We start from the raw sequence: 25,279 nt of genomic DNA, 5'->3' as shown, positions 1-25,279 counted from the left end.
AGGAGGTGCCGGTTGGGATGGGGGGGACAGCGGGGTGGGGGGTAAAGGGAGGACTCGGCCACGGAGGACTGGGGGTTCTGGGGAGGCCGGAGCTGAAGGTGGGGTTGGATAACTTGGAGGGGGGACAGTGGGGAGAGGGGGTGCGGTAATGGGGGGACCCAGGGAGGGGGGTGCACATGGGGTGTAGGAGGCACCCATGAGGGGCGGAGGGTCTGTGTGAGGGGGGCTGAAGGTGGGGCTGGATAACTGTGGGGGCAGTGGGGAGAGGGGGGGATTCAGTGAGGGGTGGAGGGGGCACTCCCCCCTGAAGAGCAGAGGGTCTGTGTGGAGGGAGCTTTGAGTGGGGTGCCCCGGGGCTGGAGGGCTGTGGAGGGCACTGGGGGTGCCCCGGGGCTGGAGGGCTGTGGAGGGCACTGGGGGTGCCCTGGGGCTGAGGGGCTCTGGGGCAGGTTGGAGTGCCCAGGGAGCCCACCCTCACCTCCGTTTGCCCCTTCCCTTCCCCAGGTGCCGGGATGGTGCCCCCCTGGAAGGAGCAGCGCCGGGGGGCCGGGGAGGCCCCGGGGGGACCCCAGGCGAGACCCCCGCGGCGGAGCTGGCGGGTGCTGGCCGAGAGGAACCAGAGCGCGGCCCCCGTGGGCGTGTGGGTGGAGAGTGCCCCGGGACAGCCCGAGCAGAGCCCGGCCTTCGTGAGTGCACCCAAGGCACCGTCTGCCGGGGCGGCTCCGACCTTGCAAATATGCCAGTAAAACCCACAGAGCTAAAACTGAACTTTTTCACAGCCTGAAGGTGGCCAGGGATGTGTCTCCTGAAAATAGTAATTTATTTTAGTGATTTTTAGTGGGGTCAGAAGCTGCCATGGTGCCTATCCACGTAGCCTGGCCTCCCCTTTGCACAAGCCCACAGCATCTCTCCAAGTTGATTCCCCTCCAATAAACTGTGGTTTTGGGGGAAAAACGCATCAGTTTTAAACATCAGTCAGGTGGGGAACCCAGCCAGTGCAGGTCTTTGCCTTCCCACTCATGCCTGAAGGATGTTGTTGAACTGAGATTTTATTCTGTGCTGCTGATTTAAAAAAAATATATATACTGAATGTTTCAGGGTCTGCAGCCAATCTCAGCCGTACCCCATTAGAAACACTTAAGGAAATCTTTATGGATGCTTATCTCAGGGATTTCTGCTTTGAGGGTTATTCTAAGAGGACTAAAAGTGCATTAAATATCGGATGATGAGTTCAGTCCCCTGTAATTAATGTCTGAACGTTACAGAAGCTCCTGCCCTTTTGAGATGATTTATTTTTATATTGTAATTTAAATCCTGAAAGGTTGGGATAATATATGGAAATGAATCATCTCCATATTCCACGGAACTTCCATCTTGGCACTGTGAAAGTTCTGGGGGAGCTGAATTCTTCCTGAGAGCTTTGGGGTGCCAGGATATTCCCAGGGCCCCCCAGGTGGGGCTTTTAGGGGTGGATGAAGCTGCCCAGGGTTATCTGAGCTTATTTAATACTTTTAATTGCATTAATGCCTCCTGCATCAGAGTTGCTGATGAGGTGGGCAGTGGGTGAACTGGTGCTGGGCTTTTCCCTGGAGCTCTGGCTTGGTTTCTTCCATAACAGTGCAGATTTCTCCCCATCTTGGAGCTTTGTTGGGTTGTGCTAACCCTGATGTGCTGCTGGGACTGTTGCAAGTTTATCTTCAGTCTCACCCTTTTCCTCCATCCCTTCACTCTCTGGTTTCTCTTGCTGTAGTGGCAGCCAGGAGAGTGATGCCATTGGTCTTTAAGCCACGGTGGTGTTGCAGAGTTGCTTGGCAGGATTGCAAGGAGAAAAAAATGGGTTTTTGGGGGGTTTTCAGGTCATTGCTGGTAATCTTTCAGATGGTAGAAATATTCTGGAGCAGTGCTGTGCTCTGTGAACTGCTTCCCTAATGTGCTTCCAGCCTTGCAGAGTATTAACAGAATTGGGAGCTGGCCTGTTCCTTTTGGATCCAGGCTTTGGGTATTTGAGCATCCTTTCATGGGAGCAGGAGTTGGGAGCTGCTTCATTCTTTCCAAGTGTGTTGCAGGGACAGTCCTTTCTTTCCAGGTGTGTTGCAGGGAGGCAAGGCAGAGGTGTGCATGCTCTGCAATTGTCTGGTCGGACTCAATCCAGCCTATAATAATCCAGTAGACATTCTCCACGCTGTTTTTCCACAGATTATGAAACAAAACATGAAATTCGCTCTGGGCGCTGCTTGTCTACCTGGTTGCTGCAAGTGGGGGAAAAGGGGATACAGGGATACGAGCTGCTCTGATGTAGCAAAAACCACGTGGAATCTGCTTCTACCTCTTGCAGGCTTCAGTATTCGAGGTGGAGGAGGAGCTGAAGGAGCAGCAGCGGCAGAAGGCAGCCAAGCTGAGGAGGTTCCAGGGCGAGGTGAGGCAGCGGGTGAATCGGCAGGTCAGGATGCGCCGGCGGCAGGAGCTGCAGAAGTCCCACGAAGCGGTAAGCGGAGCTCTGTCAGGAGAAACTCCTCCAAAACCCAACATAGACTGGGAAAAATCCTAACACTGGAGCACAAGTCAAGGTGTTGATGAAAAAATCTGAGGTGCCAGACCCTGGGTGGCAAATGGTGTCCTGGCAGGCTGAGTTAGCATGACACCTCTGCTGGTGCTGAAGGTGCTTGAAGCCTCCCCACAGAAAGTTCACTGGCTCCCTTGGGCAGCAGCAGAACAGAATCCCAGAGCCCTGTGTGGAATTGTCTGGAGTTAAAAAGCATCCAGGCAAGAGCTGAGAATGATGTGAACGTCTCCTGGCTGTGTTTGAAGCAAAACAGCTTTTCTGCTGTGTCTTTTCCAATCCATTTTCCAAAGCAGCCAAATAGTTTTCAAGCAACACTATCTTGCTGTCTCCAAATTCCCCATTCCCCTATGGGCTTGTTTTGGATTATCCCATGAATATGTTTAATTCTTTCTACTCTCAAACAAGTGCCGAGAAGACTTGCCAGAATCTGACTGTGGCACAGAAGGGAATGCACTGAAATGTCACCGGCTTTGGCTGCCCCTGGGGTGTTTGGGCTGTTTCCATGGCTGAGTGGGGATGTCCTCATGTAACTCCGCAAGCTCCAAGCGGGAAGCCTGCAAATGCCCCCGGCCTCCGAGAGCCCGATGGTTCTTTGTGCTCTCTCAGCATGGAGAGCCAAAACCTCCTTCCCAAGAAACGCCATCTGTGGGTGGTGAAATGTCACCAAGGTTGACGTCCTTGCAGGTGATGGTTGGAGATCCCACGTGGCTTTTTCCCGGCAGGCGGAGCGGGAGAGCTGTGCTGCCGTGCAGTACTGGACCTCCTGGAGGAACGCGTGCCCCTTCCGGAGCCACCGCCCTCCCATCATCTGTGGCCCCGGTGCTGGCTCCAGCCCGGCCCCGTGGGGGGGGACACACGGAGAGCCATTCCAGCAGCAAGCTGCCGAGGTGAGCCGTGCCCCTCCTGCCTTCCCAGCCCTGCTTCAGCACTGGGTCCTCGGCATTTGATTTGGAGAAAAGGCAATATTTCTTTTTTCCTTTACAGCACGTCCCTAGTATTTGAGTTTTAGTATTGAATGAAATATTAACTCCCACTTTCACCCTGAATGTTGCTCCTCAGAGCATCCAGCTGGGTCACAGGTGCCTCCTCCGTGGATGCGGGAGCTGAACTCGTCCTCCTGCTCAGAGGCACAGCCGTGTCCTGACGCAGAGGTGGCACTAGGTGGTGCCAGCTCATTGCAGCTTGTCTCCTGCAGACCAAAATCTGGGAAAGCCTGCCTTGAGGACTGTTTTAACCTTTTTTAAATAGAGATGCTTCTGCTACGTTTGGTGGTTTATAAAGCCTGTGTGCTCACCTAGGAGTTGGAGTTATTCCAGTTGAAGCACTGCAGGGTGGATTCCAGTTGATAGGTAGAAAATCACTTCTGGCTGGACACCAAGCAGAAAAAGTGGGGATCTGGCATCTCAGCAGCATATTTTGTGAGTGCTGAGTTCAGCACCTTGGGGCAGCTCTGAAAGACCTCTGGGTGATTGTGTTGTTGGGTCATGCCACTTTGACCGAGCCCCTCGGCTGGAGCAGAGGAACTGGGAGATCCCTGTGTGCTGCTGACCTTGTGCTGTGCTGTTTCCCTCCCCTGTGGCCGCAGCTCAGCAGGGCCGTGAGGCAGGTGCGGCGCAGGCTGGCGTCCCGCAGGACCGTGTCCCCTGGGGCCGAGCCCCCCGAGCTCCCCGGCGGCAGCTGGAGGCGGGAGGTGAGCGAGGGCTGCCTGGGCTGGGGGGACAGAAATCGCCTTGCAAACTGTTTGGCTCTAATTAGGAAGTCCAAAGCATAACTCAGGGAGTTTCACCAGCAGGAATGGAATAAACTGTGCTTTCCTGACCCACTGGATGAGTAGCCCATGGATTTCGGTGGCCTGAGGGTTCTGTTTCTCTGCCCTTGCTGCCTTTCAGAGAAGGCAGCAGGATAAAGTGGGTGAAAACGTCTCTGAGATAAACACGGAGACAAGAATTCAAAAAAGGCTTTTAAAGGCTTGTGATCTGAGATTGTGATCTGGGTATTTGGGAGGCATGTGACGACCAGCTCTCCCCTCAGGTGCCTTTATTTCTTTAACAAACCTCAACAACTCTTTGCCTTGCATCAATCCCTTGTTTTGTGTGGGTGGCAAGGATCTGGAGTGTTTCCCTCACCCGGGGCTGTCTTCTGCTAGAGAATCGTTGGCGTGCAGCTGCTTTCTTTGAAGCAGTGCACAGGAGGTCAGTCCCACATTTTGTTGTTCTGGATTTCATCCTGCTTTTGCTCCTTCAGTTCTCAAGAACAACTTTGTGTTGCAGCTATTATCCCGTTCTCTATGCCAAGACCTTTCTCAAACCGACGTACTTTGGAGAACACCAGCAGCAGCCCAGCCTGGTGTTTTCACTTATTGCCTCTGTAGCCAGTTTCCTGCCCATCCTGCAATTCTTCATTCCCATCTCTTTCTCAGGTTCACCAAAGGTGAAGTAGATCTTGGCTGATTATCTAGAAAATATCTTTTATGTAAGGACTGGTCTGGCTCTTCCTCCTCTGTGTACTCTTGGATTTCTGTGTGCTCTTGGGTGTCTGATGAAGTCAGCTCTGCAAACAGGACTTGGATAAACATGGTAATTATGGGCTCAAAAACCTTGTTACCTGTTTCCCACACCAAACGTCCCTCCTGTTGAAGCCCTCAATGCATTCAGGGAGTTGGAGTGATTCATGACTTCACTATTAGCAGCACTAAAGCTTCACATAAATAACAGAGCCACTGCCCCGGGGAGCCAGAGGGTTACAGGAGATCTGTGGGAGTCCTGGGCAAGTCATCCACAACAGTGAGAAACACTGGGAGGGATTTAGGACCATCCTCCCATCCCAGCCTCACTGCAGCTACAGTAAATCTACATAAGGAAGTTTAACAGCTTCCCTGGGTGATTTATTCTAGGAGGAATATACTGATTTATTGCACTGCTCTGTTTTATTACTCCAAAGTAGCTGAGGAGAAAAAAGCTGTAATATTATCTGGATCTGTCTCCCTTTATGAAGGTTTGGCATGTTCCCACCTAGACAGGACAGCAGTGTGTTGTTCCCTTCTGTTCAGGTGCAAAAGGCTGCCATGCACATAACCAGGGACTCAACACCCTTGGTCTCTGTTTTTGTCCTCCCTGGATTTCCTTGTGCTGTGTATTCAAGCTCATTTCTTTGGTTTGAACCCAAGGGTTTTCCACCCAATACTTCTGCAACTGCAGGTGGGGTCAGTAGTTTAATCAAGAGGCTTCTTTCTTCCCTCATCCAGGCTGATAATGAAATCATGGAGCAGAGCCCATCTAGCTCTTACCCTATTTCTGTGCAGTGAACTCCTGAGAGCAAATCTGGGCTGTGTTTTTTAATCAGTTCTGCACCTCCCATGTCAGACTTCCATCTAACAGGTTTGGCTTTACCCCAGTGTTGAATTAGGCCACGTCAAGAGCTCAGCTGAATCCCAGAGTCTTCTGTTGCTCTTTGCCTGAGGCCTCCTTCTTCTATGGTAGGAGAAATGTAGCCCAGCCTGACCTGACTTGCTCTTGACAAATTTATGATGGTTGCTGCTTATCTTGTTTTCTTGGGGCTTACAGGCAGTTTGCAAGGTGATTTCCTCTTGTTTTTCCAAAAGTCACAGTTAAACTCTTCAGGCTAAAACCTTCTATTTAGTGTTTCCTTTTCCCCTCCTCTAAGTAAAGAGAGACACTCCTTGTGCCCTTTTCTGATAATCCAGACCTCCACAGATTTCAAGGAGCTGTTCCCACTTTGGCTGCCACTCCTGGCAGTGGCCCAGGGCAGGTCCTGCCTCCTTAAAAACCTCAGCTTCTAGGAATGACCTGGTTCTTCCCAATAATAGTACCAGCATTTTTCTCCCTGCTTCTAGCTCAGAGCAAGCCTTTGGCTGAAATGTCTTTTTTCCTTCAGCCCTTTTTTTTCTGCATTTTTCTTCTCATTTTTTCATCTTCCCTCTAAAGTGTTCCCTCTAAAGTGTTGTGATCAATAATCCACGTTCCTAAAATCATTGTTCTTTCTCTCCCCAAGAAATTTCTTTTCAGGTCAAAAGTATCCAAAGAGTTAATTCCTTGCTTTCCCAAGCAGAGACTGACCTGGTAATCACCTGGAAATTACCTGTGTGGTGTTCCAGGTCATCCTGTTCACCCAGCCTTTGTCCTCAGGGTTTGGTGAACTATTGTAGCTCCCCAGCATGGCAGCACCCAAATTCTTTTCCCAGTGTCTCATTCCACGAAGTTGGTGGGTTTTTTCCCCACAGTTTCATGTCTTTCTACCTTGAGGGCTCCAGAGCCATCTTCCAAGGCAATAACCCTTCCCTTCTGTTTCCTTGTCCGCACCAAAGCAGCTCTTCTGTGTCACATTTCTGTCATGATGGGGTTGATAGGGTAATTCCTGTGCCTATCAAATAATTCCACATTCAGACTGACTCCAGGCTGTCCTCTGTCCTTCCTGTAAAGCAGCAGAGCCATCTCAAGGGATTCTTGGCATGACCTGCTCTCCTGCTGATCCATCCTCTCCTTCTGCCACCAGTCCTTCTCTTCCCTTCCCACCATGCTGAAGGAAGAAAAAAAAACAAAGGGAAAAAAATTTATCCTGGCTCCAAGCTTGCTTCTGGCACTTTGATTCCTTAGTTTGTAGGAAACAATCTGCTGCCTCTCAAAATATTGTGGATTGCCACTGGGGAGCCTGCCCACTTCCCATCTGAAGGATTATGCTCCATACTCTGGTGTCACTCCAGAAATCCCAGCTCCTTGCCATTGCAAAACAGCGCCTGGAGAGGCCTTTGCCTTCCAGTCACCCCCCCCACGTCTATCCCAGTGCTGCACTTGGGAAGAGCGTAGTCCTACTCATGCTGCTACATTCCTGTTTCCCAGCCCTGGTGCCCGATGGTGCCGCCGAGCACGTGGCGCTGCCAGATCTCAGCCGACTGTCAGCACACGTGCCCTCGTGTTAAAGCTGCTCTGAGGGTGTTGGATTTGCCCTTGGCCCCAAAGCAGCCAGATTTGAATTCCATGTTTACACCCATCTCTTCCCTTCTCCAGAAACCAGAGCCTTGCCTGGCAGCCGCAGTGCCCACAGAGGGTGAGGGCGAGGAGCTGCTGCTGGAGGGACACCACGATCTGCCCGCTGAGCTGCAGGAGCGAGGCACAGCCCCGAGTTGGGCCGGGCAGGACGATGACTTCTACATCAAAATTGAATTTGAAAAAGTAAGACCCGTGCAGGGCTGGTCTTAAGAGGTTCGGATCGCTGGGTTTATTTTGGAGTAGAGCAGTTGCTCCCTCAGGCCTGCTCAGCTCCTAAGCCTGCTGTCGTGCAAGGGGGCTCAGAGCGGTGTCGGAGCTCAGTGAAATCGGCACGGCTGTTTCTTGCTTTCACGGTGCAGCTGTGGCCTCAAAGGGGTTCGATTCCTGCCTGCCTCGTGATGCCGGTTGGCAGCCACCCAGCCGAAATCTGAAGCTGGGAGGCCATGCAGTCGCAGGGTACTTGGAGTCGCGCTCAGCCTGCGCCGGCAGGACCTGGGCCCGCTGCCCTGCTCGGGGGCAGCACAGGGTGGAAGAGATCAAATCGGCCAGAAACCTCCTAGAAAAAGAGGTGTGGGGGGGGAGGGGGAAAGTTTTGTATCAGATGAAGGAGGTGGCTGTGTCAATCCCAGTGCCTCCCGGTGGCAGACACCGCCCTTGGAGGGGTCTGCTGAAGAGGAGCTGATGTTCTTATCGGTCCTTTTGTTTCCAGGCAGCTTTTGTTGAGCATCTGGGGGATGGAAATGGTTTGCTCTGATTACCTGGGGCAGTTGGCAAAGGCTTTATGGTTGTGGCAGCCTGTTCCCAACCTTGGCTGGTGATTAGTCCAGCTTGGAGCAGAAGTACTGGCTGGGCAGATAGTGAGTGGGGGGAGATAGTGGAGGATAGTGGGGTTTACACTGAAGTTTTGGGAGATGTTGGCTGTGGAATTCCCCTGATGCTTTGTTATTTATATTATTGTTTTCACACTTCACAAAGTTCATAATGGAAGTTTGGGAAAGGGAGGTGTGAATCAATATTTAAACTAAACCTCTTCCAGGGGATACCTTTAGAGGTGTTTTGGCAAAGCTTACATGCTCAGGCTCCTGCGTGGAGATGTGACACATCCTGTAGCCAAACTGTACCTGAAGAAAAGCCCATCTCAGGTGGGTCACTCCACTGAGGGCTGTAAGGATCACACAGAGGACTTGCCTCCAGTGAAGAGCATTTTGCTGAGGGAAGATGAGAAATTGACTGTAGTGATGGTGATGCTGCTCCCTTGTGTTGTCCTCCAGGTCTGTGATGGGTCGGTGGAGGACTCGAGCCTGCCTGAGCCTCCCCGGAGGCCACACACTGATTACCACCCTTCCCTCCTGCGCTGGGCTGGTGTTGATGAGGAGGAAACCAGGAAGCAGGTCTGTCCAGGGGAGCCAAGCCCTCCTGGTTTTGTCTGAAAGGGATGGGACTGTCAGGAATGCCGATGGCTCAGATAGGAAGCCTCAGAGCAGCCTTGACGTATGAAAACCCTGCTGGGTTTAGTTTGCCAGCTCAGCCTCATGGTGTCTCAGGTCTTGGGCAAAGCTACCAGATTATTTTTGAAGGTCTCTCGTGACTTAAGTGGAACTCTTCCATACTCCTCCTGTAAAATCTGGGATTTGAATCACACCCAAGGGTTGGAGGGGAAACGGGCTCCATTAATTCTGTGGCTAAAACCAAGGGTTGCTTGCTGTAGTTGCAGGGAGAGCAAGAAGCTGCCAAAAATTGTTAAAAGCAAAACAAAACAAAACCCAAAAAAACCTCAAACAAGCCCAATTTTATCTTGTTTGGACACAAGGCTGGAATATAAAGGTTTCTCTGATTTTGGGATAGTCTCAAGCCCAGCCTGATGCTGAGTGGATGATTTCATGAGGAGAGCTTACAGCCTGTGTCCAGGACACTTTGCTTGTGCTAATCCAGGCATTGCAGAAGGATGATGTTTGTCTTGGATGCCTTAAGTGAGTGACTTTTATTTTCCTGCTTCCTCCTGCTGTGAAGAGGAACACTTCCTTCTCCTTCTGTCACCTTCCTTGCAGCTTACAGCGTAAAACTCTGAACAGTTTTTTGTTCCTTACGAGTATTTTCCAACCAGCTGATCCCAAATCTGGCTGTGGTTTCTCCACGGTGTGACAACAGCTGGGGCTCCTCAGGCTGCTCCTTCCCCCCACCATTCCCTCTCCCCTTCCTTTTATCTCCTTGGCTCTGATCCACCCCAGATAACTGGTTTTGCAGCACTCTCCTCTGCCTGGGTTTTTTCCATCCAGCTTTCTCTACTGGCAACCTAGTGATCCCTCCTCCTCCTCCTTTATCTTCAGCTGTGTTGGGCTCTCCGCTGTGTGAGATGGACAAACTTGGCCCAAAAGCTCTTGGCACTGATGAAGAAAAATTCATGCCTTAAGCTGTTGCGAGTCATGGAGTTTAAACTAGCTCTGTACCTCTGCTGTGGGAGGGCTTTTGGTGTGAGCTTTAGCTAGGAGGTTTCCCTGCCCTTGCTGCTTCGGTGGGATCAGCCAAAGCCCAGACACTAAACCCTCAGTATGCCTGTGGGAGTTGTTCCCTGCAGGGCTCCTGGATTTTCCCTAGCAGTGGTTTTGCCACCTCTGTGTAGCAGATCCAGCTTGGTGTTGCATATTCAATTTTGTGGGGAGATACAGGATTCCAGTGAGCCATAGGGGAGCACCAGTCCCCAGATGGATCCAAACTGAAGTAGTTTGAAGTAGGAACTGGCTCTTTTACCCTCAGGAAAGTGAGAGTTTAGGAATTTGTCAGGTGGAAGAGCTTCCATGTGTAGGAAGCTTCAGTGGAGGGATGCTGGCACAAAGCTCTCCAGTGCTCCAAGATGACTTGGTCCTTCTCTCCTACTTCAGTGCCCTCTCTCCACCTTCCCAGTTCCCAGATTCCATCCTCCAGAAATCAAGCTGAGCACTGATACAGCTCAATATTGATCCCAGGCATCCTTCCCAGATGTCCTTCTGTTCCTCTCCGCAGAGGCAGAGCGAGTTCCTGCGGTGCCGGCGCCTCTTCATGGCCATCGAGCGGGAGCGAGTGAAGGACCAGCAGCGACAGCGAGAGAGGCAGCAGAGAGTTGCCCAGTGAGTCCGTGTGGGTGCTGGTGTCACCTGCTCCATTAGTGCAGGGCCCTTTGGAAGGTCACAAGGGTCTGGTGAGCTTGTCTGGTGTGAACCAGGCACCAATCTGACCTCGAGGTAGGATTCACTCAACTGACCTCCTCAAAAGAAATCCTTAGGCCATGTCAAGTCCTTCTTCAGCACTTCTCTACCTCGTTTCTGAGTTCTGGTGCAGCTTACTTAGGAGTTGAGAGCTGAAACTCGGGGCTGGGAGACATGCAACTTCCCAAGCCATGACTCTTGGGAACCTGAGCCTGTGTTTAGAAACTTTAGGGTGAGGTCACGCTGTTGTGGTTAAACTGTGCCTATCTCTGGCATTTTTAGTGTCAGACCCTTCACCCTTACAGCTATAAAAACTTATACAGTGTAATAAAACGATTTCCACTCGTTTACACTTGGTATCTGTGTAAAAGTATCAGTTGTGGTGGGGATTTCTCAGCTTCTGCCTTGAAGGGATTTGTTAAGGAGTAGCTCTACAAATTCACACCAAAACAGGAAAGATCCTCTAATTTGGGGGTTTTCCCTGGCTTGCCCTCAAGTGAACTGACATAACTGACCATCCCAGCTCTTCTGTGGGCAGTCTTTGCGGGAGCAGGACAGGCACCTCAGGGCTAGATTTTGATGGCCATTTTTTCGAGGAAAAGCTGTCAGTCTAAATCAGTGCTCCTCCAGCCACATCCCTGATGTTCTAATGGCACTTGGGAACTTTGGAGAGCTTGTCCTGCCCTGAGAGTGCTGGCGAGGCCCCAGAGACTCCTTTGTTCATGTGTTCCTTTTATTATTATTATTTTTTCCCTTGGAGTGTGTGCAGGGAAGAGGTGGCTTTGCAATTACGGGGTGTAAAGCCCCGAGTTGGCCTTGGCCTCAATCTCTGGGGCAGGTTTATAGTGCTGTACTTAAGGCTTTACATTTAATTTGAAAAACAATTCAGTGAACTTCAACCAGAGAAGTTTGGCTTAAGCACTTTCCTTCTGGATGTAAAGATTTGACCCCTTACATGGAGTAAAATCTGAAATGTCTTGTCTGCTGACACTGCCTTCCCCTGGCTTCTCCCCAGCCTTGATTTTGTGTTTTAATACCTCCTGGCATCGAGATGCATTTGGGAATAGAGTGGCAGATGCTTTGGTGTAAAGTCTTTGTGCTTTGCAATTGCCGCTTGTTAGGGAAATGTATTGTTGTGTTTGATGGGAATTACACAACCCAGGGCCCACTTAGGGACTGGAGGGCCTTGTAGGTGCAAAGGAGATTGAGGAAATAGAAGGAAACTTGGTTAAAAGTGCATCTTAAAGCCTATTTTGGAGTAAAGGTGGGATTCTTGGAGTGTCTCTGCTGTACCCTGTTACGCTTCCCAGCCCTTGAAGGTGCTTACAGAAGGATCCAAGCTGCCTCACAACCAGAATAATGGGAAGTAGGGAAGCTGGGAAGCCGGGGTGTTGGTCCTTTCTGATGGGTATTAAAGAGCCTGGCTATTGTGCTTGGTTTAAGGACAGAAGAGCAGCTCTGGGGAACAGGTGGCATTTTCAGACAGGGGTGCCTGTGGATGTGATGCAGGAGGGAGCTGGAAAGGGAAGTCCTCAGTGGTGAGAAAATGAGCGGGCAGGAAGAGTTTGAGTGCAGGAGGGTGTTCTCAGGCTGGTGTTGCCTTATGGGGGGAAGAATGGAGGCTCAGAAAGCATTTTTGACCATTTTATGTTTAAAGCAAATACATTTATGTTCATATGTAATGCTGTGATTAGTGCAGAGTTACTTTTGCCTGCAAAAGCAGCAGTGTCACCCAGATCCCTGTGCCCTGACCTCACAGACAGGGACTGGCTCGGAATGAGGGGTTGTGATAGGGAAACTCCTTCCCTAATTGTGTGTGTTCCTGCAGGATGAAGAGGCAGAAGGAGAATCAGCGCCGGCTGGAGGAGCAGAGGATGCGGGACTTGGCCGAGCAGCGAAAACCCTCCCTGGGAGAGGGAGCCTGGGAAGCCCTGGCCCAGCTGCAGCTGGAGGAGAGGAGAGTGAAGGACAGGCAGCAGCGGGATAAGGAGCAGGCGAGGTACGGCAGGTGCCCGCTGCCCGCGCAGAGCCGCGTGTCGCTGGCAAGAGTGAATGTTTGCTCCCTCACAGGTACGTTGAAGCTCTGAGAGCCCAAATGAGGGAGAAGATCAAAGCCTGCAACATTGACCTGCCCCCGCTGTGTTCCTGTGGGTCCGAGTTCTGGGATTCCCACCCGGATACCTGCGCCAACAACTGCGTCTTCTACAAAAACCACAAAGGTAGGAGATCCTGCTTCCAGAGAGGAGGCATCTGGGCCTGGATCCCTGATTGTGCAGGGAGAAGTCAAACCAGGATAGGTGTTTTCTTACTCCTGGGTCACTATGTGGAGATGCTCTTCCAAATATACTCCAGAGAGGGCAAGTTGGGCTCTGTCCCTCAGAGAGTGTAGTGGCATCCTGAACAAAGCACAAGCCCCTGCAATGTTTTAAGTAATGCAGCTGTGACACAGCCACATGTGCACGGGGACACAACCACCAGGAAAATACTGCAAATGATCTTGTTAGGGACACAGAACCATGTGCCTTAATTACTGAATCTTCTACTGGGAGGATGCTTGAAGGCATGGAAAGGGTCTTTGTTAAGTGATTGAGTGCTCTGACCTGGAGCACAGCTTGGGAAAGTACCTGGCTGGGCAACTGGGAGTCATCTGGGAGAGAAAATAGAAAAATTGGGGCTTCATAAAATAATCTTTGGCTTGCATACCGCTTTGTACTCAGGAGCGTGCAGAGCGTGCAGGCAGGCGCGTGGAAAACTACAGCCATATAGATTTACCTTAAACCCCAGTTGTTCCCTCTCTGCTCTGTGAAAGGCTGGAGCCGAGCCCAGTTTCGGGCCATAAGTGCAGCTTTCATCCCCTGACACAGTTTCCATGTCCCTTTCCTGCTCAGCCTACAGCCAGGCGCTGCACTCCGTGCTCTCCTCCTGTGCCCACACGGCCACGCAGCCGCTCCAAGAACTGGCTGCTCTCTGTGCTCGCTCAGGGAAGCGTCTGTGACTGGGGCAGCCCCGTGTCCCCCTCCCCACATCCCCGTGACTGGTGTGAGCAGGGAGTGGGGCTGGGCCCTGTCCTGCCTGTCCCTCCATGTCAGCTGCCAGGGTGGTGTCACCTTTGCTCTCCTGCTTTGTGTGCCCAGTTTGAGCTGGCCTCTCCCACTCTGCACCAGGGGATCACTCTGTGGCAGGCACTTGAATTCCAGCATTCAGCTGGGGAATAAACTGTTTTCAAGGATTGTTTGTCTTTCTTGGAGTGTGAAAGAAGGAGAAATGAGGTGCCAAGGGTCAGTATCTCTTAGGGGAGGGTTTCTTACCTCTTCCCCCTCCCTCCTCTCCCTTTCCCTAGGGCTCCTGCCAACCTTTGCTAGTGGGATCACCCTCTAGAGCCAGGTATTTATTGTTCCTTCTTTTCCATGCAAGGACCTCTCTTCCACTAACACCCCTGCAGTGTTGCACCAGACCCACGCTCCCACAGCCTCTATTTTGCTCCAGAAAGGAGCATTTTCCTAGTAAAACAAAACAACCCTGCAGTCCTTTGCAGGGGCAACAAGAGCAGTATGGGTTTTCCCAAAACTGCCTGTGGTGGGGTAACACAGGTTCCTGGGCGGAGGTTGCTCCATACCCTGTCATTAATATTTACTCCTCGCTGGCCGCCCTCTCCAATATTAACTGCAGCCAGGAAGGATGGGCGGCCGAGCGTGCCGGATCATTTCTCTTCCCTGTTCCCATCCCATGGGGCATGAAGCAAACCCACGACCCCAGGCCAGAGGTAGCATGGAGGTGCAGAGCCAGGGGATGCTCCTCAGTTCCCCCTGGAGAATCATTCACCGAGGGATCTGTGGCGGACGATGCTGTTTATTAACTGCCGCTTGCGTCAGGGGAAGGTGCTGCAGCTCTAATTTGGGGTGTTGGAGTGGGTTTGGAAAGGGCAGGATCTGCCCCTGGAGGGCCCAGGGAAGCAAAAGGCTAAAGCTGCAAATGGGTTTTTTGTAACTGACTGCAGTTCTGGGGCAGCTGAGGACAAGAGGTTCCTTGGCCGGTCCCCAAGGTCTTGCTCAGGTCCTGGGGACCCCTGTTCCTACCTCTCTGGAAGGATCCTCAAGGGGCATTGGGCTGATTTGTGGCTTAATTAAAGGAACTATTATTAAATAAAACTGTTCCTGCGCCTCATCTGCTGTCTGCCCTTTGCTTGGCTCTGTCCTGGCAGGATAAATGGGATACTTTGGAAGCAGGAGTTTTATTCCTGATGTGAAACCCAGGGCAGAGGAGAGCAGGACTCCCAAAACGCCTGGAAATAACCCCAAAGCGTGTCTGGGATAGCTCAGCCGACATGAGGGCAGGGAAGCCCGTTCGGGGGTGCTGGGAAAGAGAGCGGAAAAGTTAAACCCAACTTTTTGCGCTGGAAAAAATGCATCTGGGGAAGCTTCCAGAGCCCCGGGACGGGCATTAACCGGCGGCTGCTGGGTCCCTTCGGGGCTTCTCTCCCCTCCCCGTGCCCAGCGTGGCTGTTGCCTCATTCCAGCCGCATTTGAAGTGGGTTTTTGTTTCAAGGGGAGCAGGGATAGCGCGGTTCACCCCTCAGGGCCGGGGGAGCCGGGGCTGCGCCGGGGCAGGGCCGGGGCGGGACCGGGGCCAGCGGGGCGGGAGCGGCGGCCCCGGGGGCGGTGAAAAGGAGCCGGGGGGGCCCGAGAGCCGCCGCCGCCCGCCATGAGGGCAGCGCTCGCCCCCGGGGTCCGCCTGCTCCGCGCCCTCCCGCGGGACAGCCGGTGAGTGGGAGCGGGGAGCGGGATGCGGGCACGGCACCGGGAAAGGGACCGGCTCTGGACACAGGGACCGGCACCCGGCTGGGGATCGGCACTGGGAGAGGGATTAACCACGGACATGGGGACCAGCCCCGGGATCGGGACTGTCACCAGGATCGGGACTGACACTGGGACAGGAACTGGGATTGGGATTGACACCAGGATGGGGACAGGCCCTGGAGAGAGGAACCGACACCAGGCTGGGGGACCAGAACCGGGATAGGGACCGGCTCCGGGTTGGGGGGTGGGGAAGTTTGCACTCCACTGGGAAGTGGAATTGGGATAGAGACAGATCCTGGACATAGGGACCAGGAGTGGGATGGGGACTGACCCTATACCAGGGGGTCACTTGCCTGGGGACCGACAAGAAGAGAGGGACCAGACCTGGGTTGGTGGGTTGCTGCTTGTGGGGACCAGCACCAGGATGAGGATGAGCCCTGGGATGGGGACCTGCCCTGGATGGGGAGTCACCCAGGACCCAGCACTGCCCCTCAGGCACCACTGTGAGGCAGGATCAGCCCACACTGGCTGCTGCCCAGGGGTGGGCATGGCCCAGGAGGGGTGCGGGGGACCCTGAGATGGGCAGCACAGTGCCCACCAGCCTCCAGCTGTCCCAGACCCTCACCCTCAAAATTCCACGGGATGTGACCAACACACAACACAGCCTTTCTGGCTGCCCTCCCTTTTGGAGAGGGGATGAGCCCACTGCCCATTTAATTTCAATTAGCATTTTGGTTTTTTGGAAGCCTATTGCCAAACACTCCCCCTGTTTTTCCATCAGCTGGAATGTTCCCTGCCAGAACACATGGGGTAAAAAGAAAACAAACAACACCCAAGTATCTGGCCCAGCCAGGCACTCTATGTGAAGCTTCTCCTCCCTTTCCTCACCGTGACCCCTCTGCTCTCCTCAGATCATTTGATTCTGACCCTGAGTGGTTCTGGGTGGTTTATTCATTTTTTGGGGTGGGAAGCAGCAGTTTTTCAGCTGCAGTGCAGCCTTAGAGCCAGCACCCCAGTGCAGGGAGCTGCCCTGGATTTGCAGAGTGCTGGTCACTGCTGCAGCTCCAGGGAGAAGTGAAACTGTGATGAGGAGCAGGATGGGCCAAAACCGAAAAAAAAAGGTTTTTTTTTCTAAATTTAGAGCAACCCTGTGACACGACTGGGTGCTGTAGCCGCCCCTGACCACTTGCATTCTCTGTGCTGCCATAAAACCCTCCCTGAAGGCTGGATAGTCCTCTCAGAGATACTCATCCTGCTCCAGAGAGTGCTGGATCATATTTGGGCTTCTCCAGGATTTATCCATAAGTTCTGCTGGGAGCAGCATCACCATCCCTGAGCCCAGACCCCCTTTTCCCCCCCTTTTCCTGCATTTAATCCAAGCAAAAAGTATGAAGTGTCTGTTTGGTGGAGAAAGGGGAGCTAGTATTACTTAGGGTATCCTGCCCCCTGGCTTTTTTTTCCAGCTTGTCTTTAATTAACTCTGTCAGTGACAGTGAGTCAGCCCAGTTTCCACGCGTGACGCCAGGAAGGCACTTGCTCACCCTGTTGCTCACCAGGACAGCTGCTCAAGGAGGGGGAAGCACTGCTTGGTGCTCCCCACAAAAACTCAGCTGATCTTTTCAAGTCCCATCCTGGGCTATTTTGGGGGGACTGTTCACCTCCCGACTGAGCGGGTTCAGGTCACCAATCTGGCAGAAGAGTCCCACTGGGTGCTGAGGCCACCCACTCCTGTCCCCATCCCTGTCCCACCAACCCTGAGCTCTCCACTCGCTTCCTCCTGCAGCTATCGGGGACTGACACTGGTGCTGACCTTCCTCTGCTACACCAGCTACCACCTCTCCCGAAAACCCATCAGCATCGTCAAGGTGAGCATCAGCCTCACCCCACCTGTGGGGACAGAGGACCTGAAGAGGAGACACTGGGCTGGGGGGTGCTGGCAGCACCCCAGTTTCAGCCCCTCTCTCTCCCTGCAGAGTCAACTGCACCCCAACTGCTCGGCCTTGGGCCCAAACCCCCGCAATGACTCCAACAGCAGCACGTGGTGCAGCTGGGCACCCTTTGGTAAGGCTGAGCCACCCCAGGCACCCCGAAACTCCACTTGTGGCAGCTGAGCTGGGCTCCCCCTGTGCCCTAAAGCCAGGTCGTGGCCGGGGTTTGGCAGGGGGCCTGCTGCTCATAAGGCACCCGGAGGTAATTAAGCAGCACGCTCTGCCCCATGCCCCCAGGCCGAAGGGCAACGGTGCCTGGTGGAATCCGGGACAGGACAGGACCAGTTCCCTATGCTGATGGCACCCAGCCAGACTCCCAGAAACCCCCATGGGGACAAGACTTTTGGGGAGAGGGGATAAGACAGAGCCAGCAGCCATGGGGAGGGGACACAAGAGGGAGCCAGGCTGAAGTGGCCCTAATATTTGTTTTTGCAGATGAGGACAACTACAAGGAGCTTTTTGGGGCCCTGGATAATGCCTTCTTGGTGGCCTACGCCATCGGGATGTTTATCAGGTACCCAAGGCCCTTGCACCCCTTTCCCTCCACACCAGTTTGCACCAGTATGCCAGGATCCTGGTTTCCCTCGGGATGCGGTTATGCTGATGGGAAAACAGCCGGGGATGCTCTCAGGGTTTGCACACCGGCTCAGTGTGGCATCACCCATGACAGCTCCTGTTGTGCTCTTCCCTCTCTCTGCAGCGGCATTTTTGGGGAGCGCCTCCCCCTGCGCTACTACCTGTCAGGGGGGATGGTGCTGAGCGGGCTCTTCACCGCGCTCTTCGGCCTCGGCTACTTCTGGGACATCCATGTCCTCTGGTACTTCATTGTTGTGCAGGTGTGTCATGCTGGAGGGAGCCTGGGCTTTACCTCTATGGGCTCACCCCAGTTTTTCAGTGACCTTCAGGGACCGGGGTGGCCCAGTTTCTGAGTGGGGAAACACCGAGCATTTCCACTCCCCGCAAAACCTGGTTGTGGTGTGGGCGTCGAAACCGCCGGGTGTGACCATCTCCGAGCAGTGCAGGCAGCCGGTCTGGCAACACCAGCCACTCCCAGATTAGCCATGGGAATGATGGGAATGGCTCCAGGATTGCCCCAGCAGGGAAAAAAACCCCAGACAAACCAAGTGTTTTCTTAACAGCTTTGGGATGGGAGTGGCTATTTCTGAGCCGGGTTGCCCACGAAGCAGTGCAGGGGCTGCTCTCCGTGGCTGGAGTCGGTGCTTCCTGGGTGATGCTCCCCATCTCTTGCCAGGTCTGCAATGGGCTGGTGCAGACGACCGGCTGGCCTGCTGTCGTGGCGTGCGTTGGGAACTGGTTTGGGAAGGGAAAGTGAGTTTTTTCTAACGTGTCCTACCCCAGCCCTGATCCCTGTTGGCCCCAGCAGCCACCCCAGTGACACTGACCCCGGCTGTGTCCCTGCCAGGAGAGGTTTGATCATGGGCATCTGGAACTCGCACACCTCCGTCGGCAACATCTTAGGGTCGCTCATTGCTGGTGCCTGGGTTTCCTCTGCCTGGGGCCTGTCCTTCATCGTGCCTGGCATCATCATCACCACCGTGGGCATCATCTGCTTCTTCTTCCTTGTGGAGTGTGAGTGGTGTGATCCGCAGCAAAGTGTAACACACGCAGTTTTCCACTTTGCCCATCCCCAAGCATTTTCGGCAAGCCTGAATACTTGCTTCCAGCTTGTGGCAGGCAGGGATGTGGATCTGACCACCCAAGGATGCTCAGCATCCTTTGGGGTCATCCAGGCAGGCTCTTTCCTGGTGCCAGTCGCTCCCCTGAGCCTGTCTTTGTAGGAAACATTTAGGAGGTCCTTCAGGATTTTAGTGGGGTAGAGGGTACCCAGAGATGCAGCCAAGACCTGGGGCTTCCCAGTCTCTGAGAGATGCTGGAGGAAGAGCAGGTGGAGTGGAGCTGGTCCAGGCTCTCACAGGACATCCCTTCTCCTTGCAGATCCCGAGGATGTTGACTGCAGTCCGCCTCTGCATCACGTGAGTTGCACTGATTCCCAGTGGGCTTGTCCTGGGCTGGGTGTCACTCAGGGTGCAGTGAAACAATCAGGGCATCAGGTTGTAATGGCAGGAGTTAGAGCAGTGTTCAGTTGTCATGGGGAATGGTCACTGTGAACATCCTCTGGGTCACTCCCTGGCAGCGAATCCAACTTTTCAGCGCCTTCCAGATGGGAAAGCGACATCTCCTGCTTATGACTTGCTTTTAGATGGCCTCTGATGAGGATCCTGGAGGAGTGACCACCAGTGAGAAGGATCCTGAAGCAGTCACCTCCAACGAGGGTCCACTCAGCCTCCCAGGCCAGAGCAGTGTGGATCACTCCAACAGCCCCAAGGAGCCCACCGAGGAACCCGAAGCCATCAGTTTCCTCGGAGCCCTCCGGATACCCGTGAGTGGTGGGATGGAGGAAAGAGCAAAGCCAGGGCAGCTCAGCCCATCAATAGGGTGTCCACAGGGTGGAAAACTGGGGAAAACCCAACCATTTGGAGGAGTCTGGGAGAAGGAGGCTCCTCTGATGTCCCCTCCTCCCAGGGTGTGGTGGAGTTCTCCCTGTGCCTGCTCTTTGCTAAGCTGGTGAGCTACACCTTCCTGTACTGGCTGCCCCTCTACATCGTCAATGTTGGTGAGTTTTGGAGACAGCAAGGTGGGAGAGAGCCTGGCAAGGGAGCATCTCCTCACCCCTCTCCTCTCTCTCTCTCTCTCGCAGCTCATTTTGGCGCCAAGGAAGCTGGGGACCTGTCGACCCTCTTTGATGTTGGGGGTATTTTAGGTTCGTCACGTACCTGGGCAGAAGGGGTGGATCGGGAATGATTTAGGGACAGTCTTGCCCTTGACCAGCCTTGGCTGGTCCCCTTCACAGGCAACACCATTTCTTTCCCCATTGAGATTTATTCAGCATTCATAGCATTCAGCAGGCAGCAAACACTCCGCAATTTTATTTTGCCATCCAGGAGACCATTGCAGCCCTTTTCCTCGGGTCTCACTTGCTCAGGCACTCCTTTTCCTTAGATAAATAATACTTTTTGCAAGCATGGTGAAGACCAGAGCTGCATGGAGGTGCTGAGAAACCATCTGCAGGGAGGAAATGGCAGGGAAAAATCAAAGCTCTTTGCTCTGATATTATTATATTTAACCTTGAGGGCATGCTAGTCAGAAGACGGGGGATGAAAGAGTATCCCATTGGATTTCAGGCTAAGCCAGGGTGAAGTTTTGCCTCTGGGGTGGTGTGACTGACACCTCTGACTCCTCCTTGCAGGGGGGATCTTTGCTGGCCTCATCTCGGACTACACCGGCGGCAGAGCCACCACGTGCTGCGTGATGCTGGTCGTCGCTGCTCCCATGGTGAGCTGTCACGCGGGGGCAAAACCCCGTCACGAGGGTTTCCTCTCCTCTGGCTCCTTTGAGTCACGGCTGCCTTTCCTCTTCCCAAGCACCCGGGATGAGCTGGTCACGCGCTTGGCTGACATGAGAGCTGGGATTGATCCCCATGCCCAGATGTTCCCGGGGAGGGTGTCCAGCTCTAGGGACTGGGAGAGGGTTGCAGACAGACACCTTGACAACTAAAAAAGCCCTTTAGGTTTTTTTTCCCCCTCCATCCTGCCACAGTCCTGCTCAAAGCCTTGTCTCTCTGATTTTCATCCCCAAAGCCCCCATGCCGAATGGCCTCATGCTCCGCTGGAGCTTGGCCCGGATGTCCTTCCCGAGCACCTGCACAGAGCTCATTTGGCTTTGCTTCCACAAAAACATGGCTAATTAGCTGCAATCCAAGCCCGGCTGGCTGTGGGATGGAAGGCTCTCCTGGCTGAAGGAGCTGGTGCACGCTGGGAAGCAGACAGGCCACGTCACGGCCGCGGCCCCGATAGCACCGTCGGGGCAAATTAGCGTCTGGCTGCAGCCGGTGGGAGGCGGCGGAGCCTCGCCGGCTGTAAATCGTGGCAGCACCTCGGTTTGCCAGCTGCCAGGTATTTCATCTGGCAGGCAGCCGGCGGGATGTGGAGGTCAGGGGCACCGTCAGCCCCCCGTCACGGCTGGCGCTTGGTGCCAGCAATAATTCAGGTCCCCACATTCTCCGTCCCATCCCCAGGGTGTTGCTGCAAGGAAAGCGCTTGGGAGAACAGCTGGAATAGCCATAACTGGTTCACCTTGTGTCTGTTTTCCAGCTGTTCTTGTATAACCACGTCGGCCAGAATGGCATTGGCACGTCAATAGGTGAGGAGCTCTGTGGCACAGCCGGCTCCCGTCACCGAAGGGATGATGGGAGACACTGCGGATTTGCCTGCCTTTATTCCTCCTCTTGAGCTGGGCTCCCAGGCTGGGATTTGGGGGAGGGTGGGGTTGGATGTGTGTTCACTGACTGCTGGGTGGAATCTCCATGGGAAAATGGAGATGGATACATGGGACAGTGATGCCCACACATGGGCCAGGGATGATGGATCCAACATCCTGCTGCTCCCTGCACTTAATCTCTTCCTGGGTCCCTCTGCAGCGATGCTGATCATCTGCGGTGCTCTGGTTAACGGGCCCTACGCACTCATCACGACAGCAGTGTCGGCAGATCTGGTAAGAGCGGCACCTCAGACCCTGCCACACTGCCCTTGCACACCCAAAGGCTGCTCCCTCTTTCCAGAGGGATGTGCTGCTGCGATTTTTGTATTTTAGCTTTGTTTTCCAAGGCCTCTGAAGCCCAATGGAGAAGGGCAAGGCTGTCACATCTGGTGCTGTTCTCCTCACCCTGCCTTAAATGCAGGGTTTTTCCTATTGCTTTTTCACCTTGGCAGCCTGACTGTGTTTCAGCCTCCCTGCATCTCTCTCTGAGCACAAGTAGAGTGGAAAAATTTGCTGGGAAATCACCTGGCAATTTCTGTCTGCTGTTGGCAATCCAGGTTTTGCCATGGTGTGGCTGCAGGCAGCGTCTGAGTTTGATCTTCCCATCCATAGCTGGGTCCAACTCATGGAAATTGCTGCCTGGGATGTCAGGCTCACTCTGGGATTTGCCAGCTGTGGACTCCGAAGCTTCTTTTGCTCCTTATGTTTCATTCCTTCATCCTTGCAGGGAACCCACGAGTCTCTCAAAGGCAACGCCAAAGCCCTTTCGACTGTCACGGCCATCATTGACGGCACAGGATCCGTCGGTGTGTACAGCTGGGGGGTGCCAGTGCTGGGGGTCCCTGTCCCCTCTCAGGTGTGAACAGGGCGTCTCCTGATGTGGCTCTCTGCCCTCGCAGGTGCTGCACTGGGGCCGCTGCTCGCAGGGCTCATCTCCCCCACGGGCTGGAACAACGTCTTCTACATGTTGATAGCGGCCGACGTCCTGGCCTGCCTGGTAGGTCCCTCCTCAGCAGGATCCTTTGGCTACCCTGGAGATTCACAGGCTCCCTTTCAGCTGCCCGCTTGCTGGTGGAGGGCAGGGATGGTCCTCAGGAGACAGCCAGGCACAGGGCAAACTGCAAAGGCCTGCAAACCTCTGCCTCCATTCACCTGGCCTTTCCCAACAACCTCCTCCTCACACGGATTTAGTCCATGTGACCTTTGCTAGGAAGAGCCGTAGAACTGATCTCCTGGTGATGGAAACAGGCCGAGGCTGGCAGCTGCAGGGCTCTGGCCTCCCAGCCATCCTCCACCTTCCCTCTTGCAGCTCCTCGCTCGCGTGGTGGTCAAAGAGGTCCGTGGCTGGTGCGGCTACATGGCGAGGAAGAGAGGGTACGTACGTCCCACCCCAGGGTGGCCTCTGGTCCCACGATGCCAAAGCGTGGTGTCGTTGCCGCTCCAGAAAGATGTTTGTTATCCCTTGCTGTCGCTGCTGCATCTCCACGTGGGCATCATGTCGGGCTTCGCGAGGCCGTCTGCCCCCTGTCTCGCTCCTGTGGCCACTGAGACATTTCCACCTCAAGCCAGGACAGCACCTGGGGGATTTTAACCATCTGCACCCCACAAAACTCTTGGGGTGCTAAGCACACCATCCTTGTGTCTTTGTAGCTCTAGTGTGCAGCTAACAGAGTCAGTGATGGATGGGAAGTAGCTCGGTGTAAGTACCTCTGTTTGAGCCCTGAGGATTAAACGCAAACACAAGCCTGATCTGTCCTGATTCTGAGTATCACTTGGCAGGCTCAGCCTAGAAACAGCCACTTCCCTGATCATTTCAGGGCCGAGATCAAGATTTGGAAATCAAAGGGTCAAATCACAATGGCCGGGGAGGAGAGTGCAGGGTGGGCAGCACATCTTTGTCTCCAGCTGACTTACTAGATGTTGGCCCAGATGCCCAAATGATTGGCATTGATTAAATCACTTGAAACAGCTGAATTTATAGGCTTTATTCACCTTTGCAACTGAGCTTGATTCCACACCGTCTAGGCTTGATAATCACCAAATCACCGCAGCCAGGGTAAAATCTCCAAAATAATCTCCAAATCAGCACTGGCTCGGCTACGATTGCCACCAACGTCCCCCTGAGACACCAAGAGGGAAGGGGCCGCAGCCAGTCCTGGCACTGGGGGTGCCAGACGCCAGCCCCCTGCGAACGTTTGGTCCTTTATGTCTTGTGTTTGCAGGTGAAAGACCAATAGTCTGGGCCTCGCGCTGTGGTAAGTGCGGCCCAAATCTCCTTCTCCGGCCGCCGGTGGAGGGCTGTCGAACTCCTCTCTCTTGTGCCGGGGCTGGTTGGGATCAGGGCATACCTGGATGGGTTGGCCGCACCAAATTCCAGCTGGTTTGTGCTGGGGGAAGCAGCTGGCTCATTTTGTGGAAATACTGCGACATCCTGAGGGCTTTTGGGGAGCGCCTTGTCTGTGGAGCAGCTTGCAGAGAGGAGGCACAAACACTGGGGTTTTTTGGGGGACATTTCAGCTCTGCCCAGAGACAAGATGGTGGCTGGATCTCTTCCTTGTGCCTGCTTCTCCTCCTTGTGGTGCAGATGGGGCCGGCTTTCCCAGCAGAGCTGTTTCCCCTCCCCATCTCTGCTGGCAGAACTGCGGTGCCCATCATCCATCCCACCGCGTGCCACCGCACTCAGCCGCTCCCTTCTCTCCCCGCAGGTTTAAGGAGTTCTGATGTGCCCCCTGTGAGCTGCCCCACGCCCAGAGGGAGGAGAGAGGCTGGGGCACAGCGGGAGCTCAGGTGTCCCGGCAGAGCCGAGGCACAGCCTCGGGCACAGCCCTGTGGGCTCACCACCACCGAGGGTTGGCTCCTGACGGAGGCAGCGGTGAGGAGCAGCCAAGGGCCCCGGCCAGCTGGTTTTCTGGGTCGGTTCTTCACCATCAGCCATTTTATTAATAAAAACATGCAAAAAATCCGTGCCATGTCCTGGAGGGGCTCAGTAAGGTCTTTGTGGACTTGGGGGCGGTGACCGCGCCTCTCTTCTTACTTTTCTCCACGTGCAGTCTCTTGTTCGCGAGCCTGCCCTGCTCTTGTTTGCGAGCCTGCCCCATCCTGACACTTGGGATTTCAGGACCTGGACCAGGAGGGTGATGCCAAATCACTTTAGGCACTGCCTCACCAACAAAGCGCTGCTTATTCTACATAGAGAACGTACCTGGGCTGAGCCCAAATCAAGCTGAGTGTATTCCTCAACTCATCCCACTGAAAAAAAACAAACCCTCAACCCAGTGTTTTTCCTGGTTATTATGATTCCAAAGTCATGCCATTTAGCCACAAAAGAAGAACTTGAGTCAACCCCCACACCACAGCAAACACCTGCTCGCACACTGTGGCCACTCTCAGTCCAGTGTAGGCAGCT

General features: G+C 53.9%; 2 protein-coding genes across 4 annotated transcripts; both read left to right on the top strand.

The window, feature by feature from the left end:
• Positions 1-508: 508 nt before the first annotated feature.
• On the top strand, positions 509-13,983 carry CCDC15 (coiled-coil domain containing 15). Of its 2 annotated transcripts, none has more exons than XM_027897825.1 (10): positions 509-686; positions 2,336-2,485; positions 3,286-3,450; positions 4,149-4,253; positions 7,588-7,752; positions 8,841-8,960; positions 10,570-10,673; positions 12,580-12,750; positions 12,822-12,970; positions 13,640-13,983. In XM_027897825.1, the coding sequence occupies exons 1-10, from the start codon at positions 513-515 to the stop codon at positions 13,744-13,746; spliced, it is 1,410 nt and encodes a 469-aa protein (XP_027753626.1). In that variant the 5' UTR covers positions 509-512; the 3' UTR covers positions 13,747-13,983. The 2 variants fall into 2 exon arrangements, with proteins under 2 accessions (XP_027753626.1, XP_027753627.1); XM_027897826.1 differs by lacking the exon at positions 509-686 and adding an exon at positions 695-814.
• Positions 13,984-15,436: 1,453 nt separating this feature from the next.
• On the top strand, positions 15,437-24,835 carry SLC37A2 (solute carrier family 37 member 2). Of its 2 annotated transcripts, XM_027897822.1 has the most exons (20): positions 15,437-15,511; positions 17,331-17,412; positions 17,521-17,608; positions 17,971-18,049; positions 18,236-18,371; positions 18,788-18,864; positions 18,959-19,125; positions 19,492-19,529; positions 19,757-19,936; positions 20,080-20,170; positions 20,255-20,317; positions 20,804-20,889; positions 21,708-21,756; positions 22,034-22,107; positions 22,601-22,679; positions 22,773-22,870; positions 23,183-23,247; positions 23,524-23,572; positions 24,096-24,128; positions 24,579-24,835. In XM_027897822.1, exons 1-18 carry the CDS (start codon positions 15,453-15,455, stop codon positions 23,564-23,566), a joined length of 1,554 nt encoding a protein of 517 aa, XP_027753623.1. In that variant the 5' UTR covers positions 15,437-15,452; the 3' UTR covers positions 23,567-23,572; positions 24,096-24,128; positions 24,579-24,835. The 2 variants fall into 2 exon arrangements, with proteins under 2 accessions (XP_027753623.1, XP_027753624.1); XM_027897823.1 differs by lacking the exons at positions 23,524-23,572; positions 24,096-24,128.
• The last annotated feature ends 444 nt before the right edge of the window (positions 24,836-25,279 follow it).

This window comes from Empidonax traillii, unplaced genomic scaffold, assembly GCF_003031625.1.
Source record: "Empidonax traillii isolate 1590-97213 ecotype Southwest subspecies unplaced genomic scaffold, ASM303162v1 scaffold561:size787514, whole genome shotgun sequence".
NCBI classification, from domain to species: Eukaryota; Metazoa; Chordata; class Aves; order Passeriformes; family Tyrannidae; genus Empidonax; species Empidonax traillii.
The sequence above is the reverse complement of the archived record's forward strand: the minus strand, read 5'-3'. Positions and strand labels throughout refer to the sequence as shown.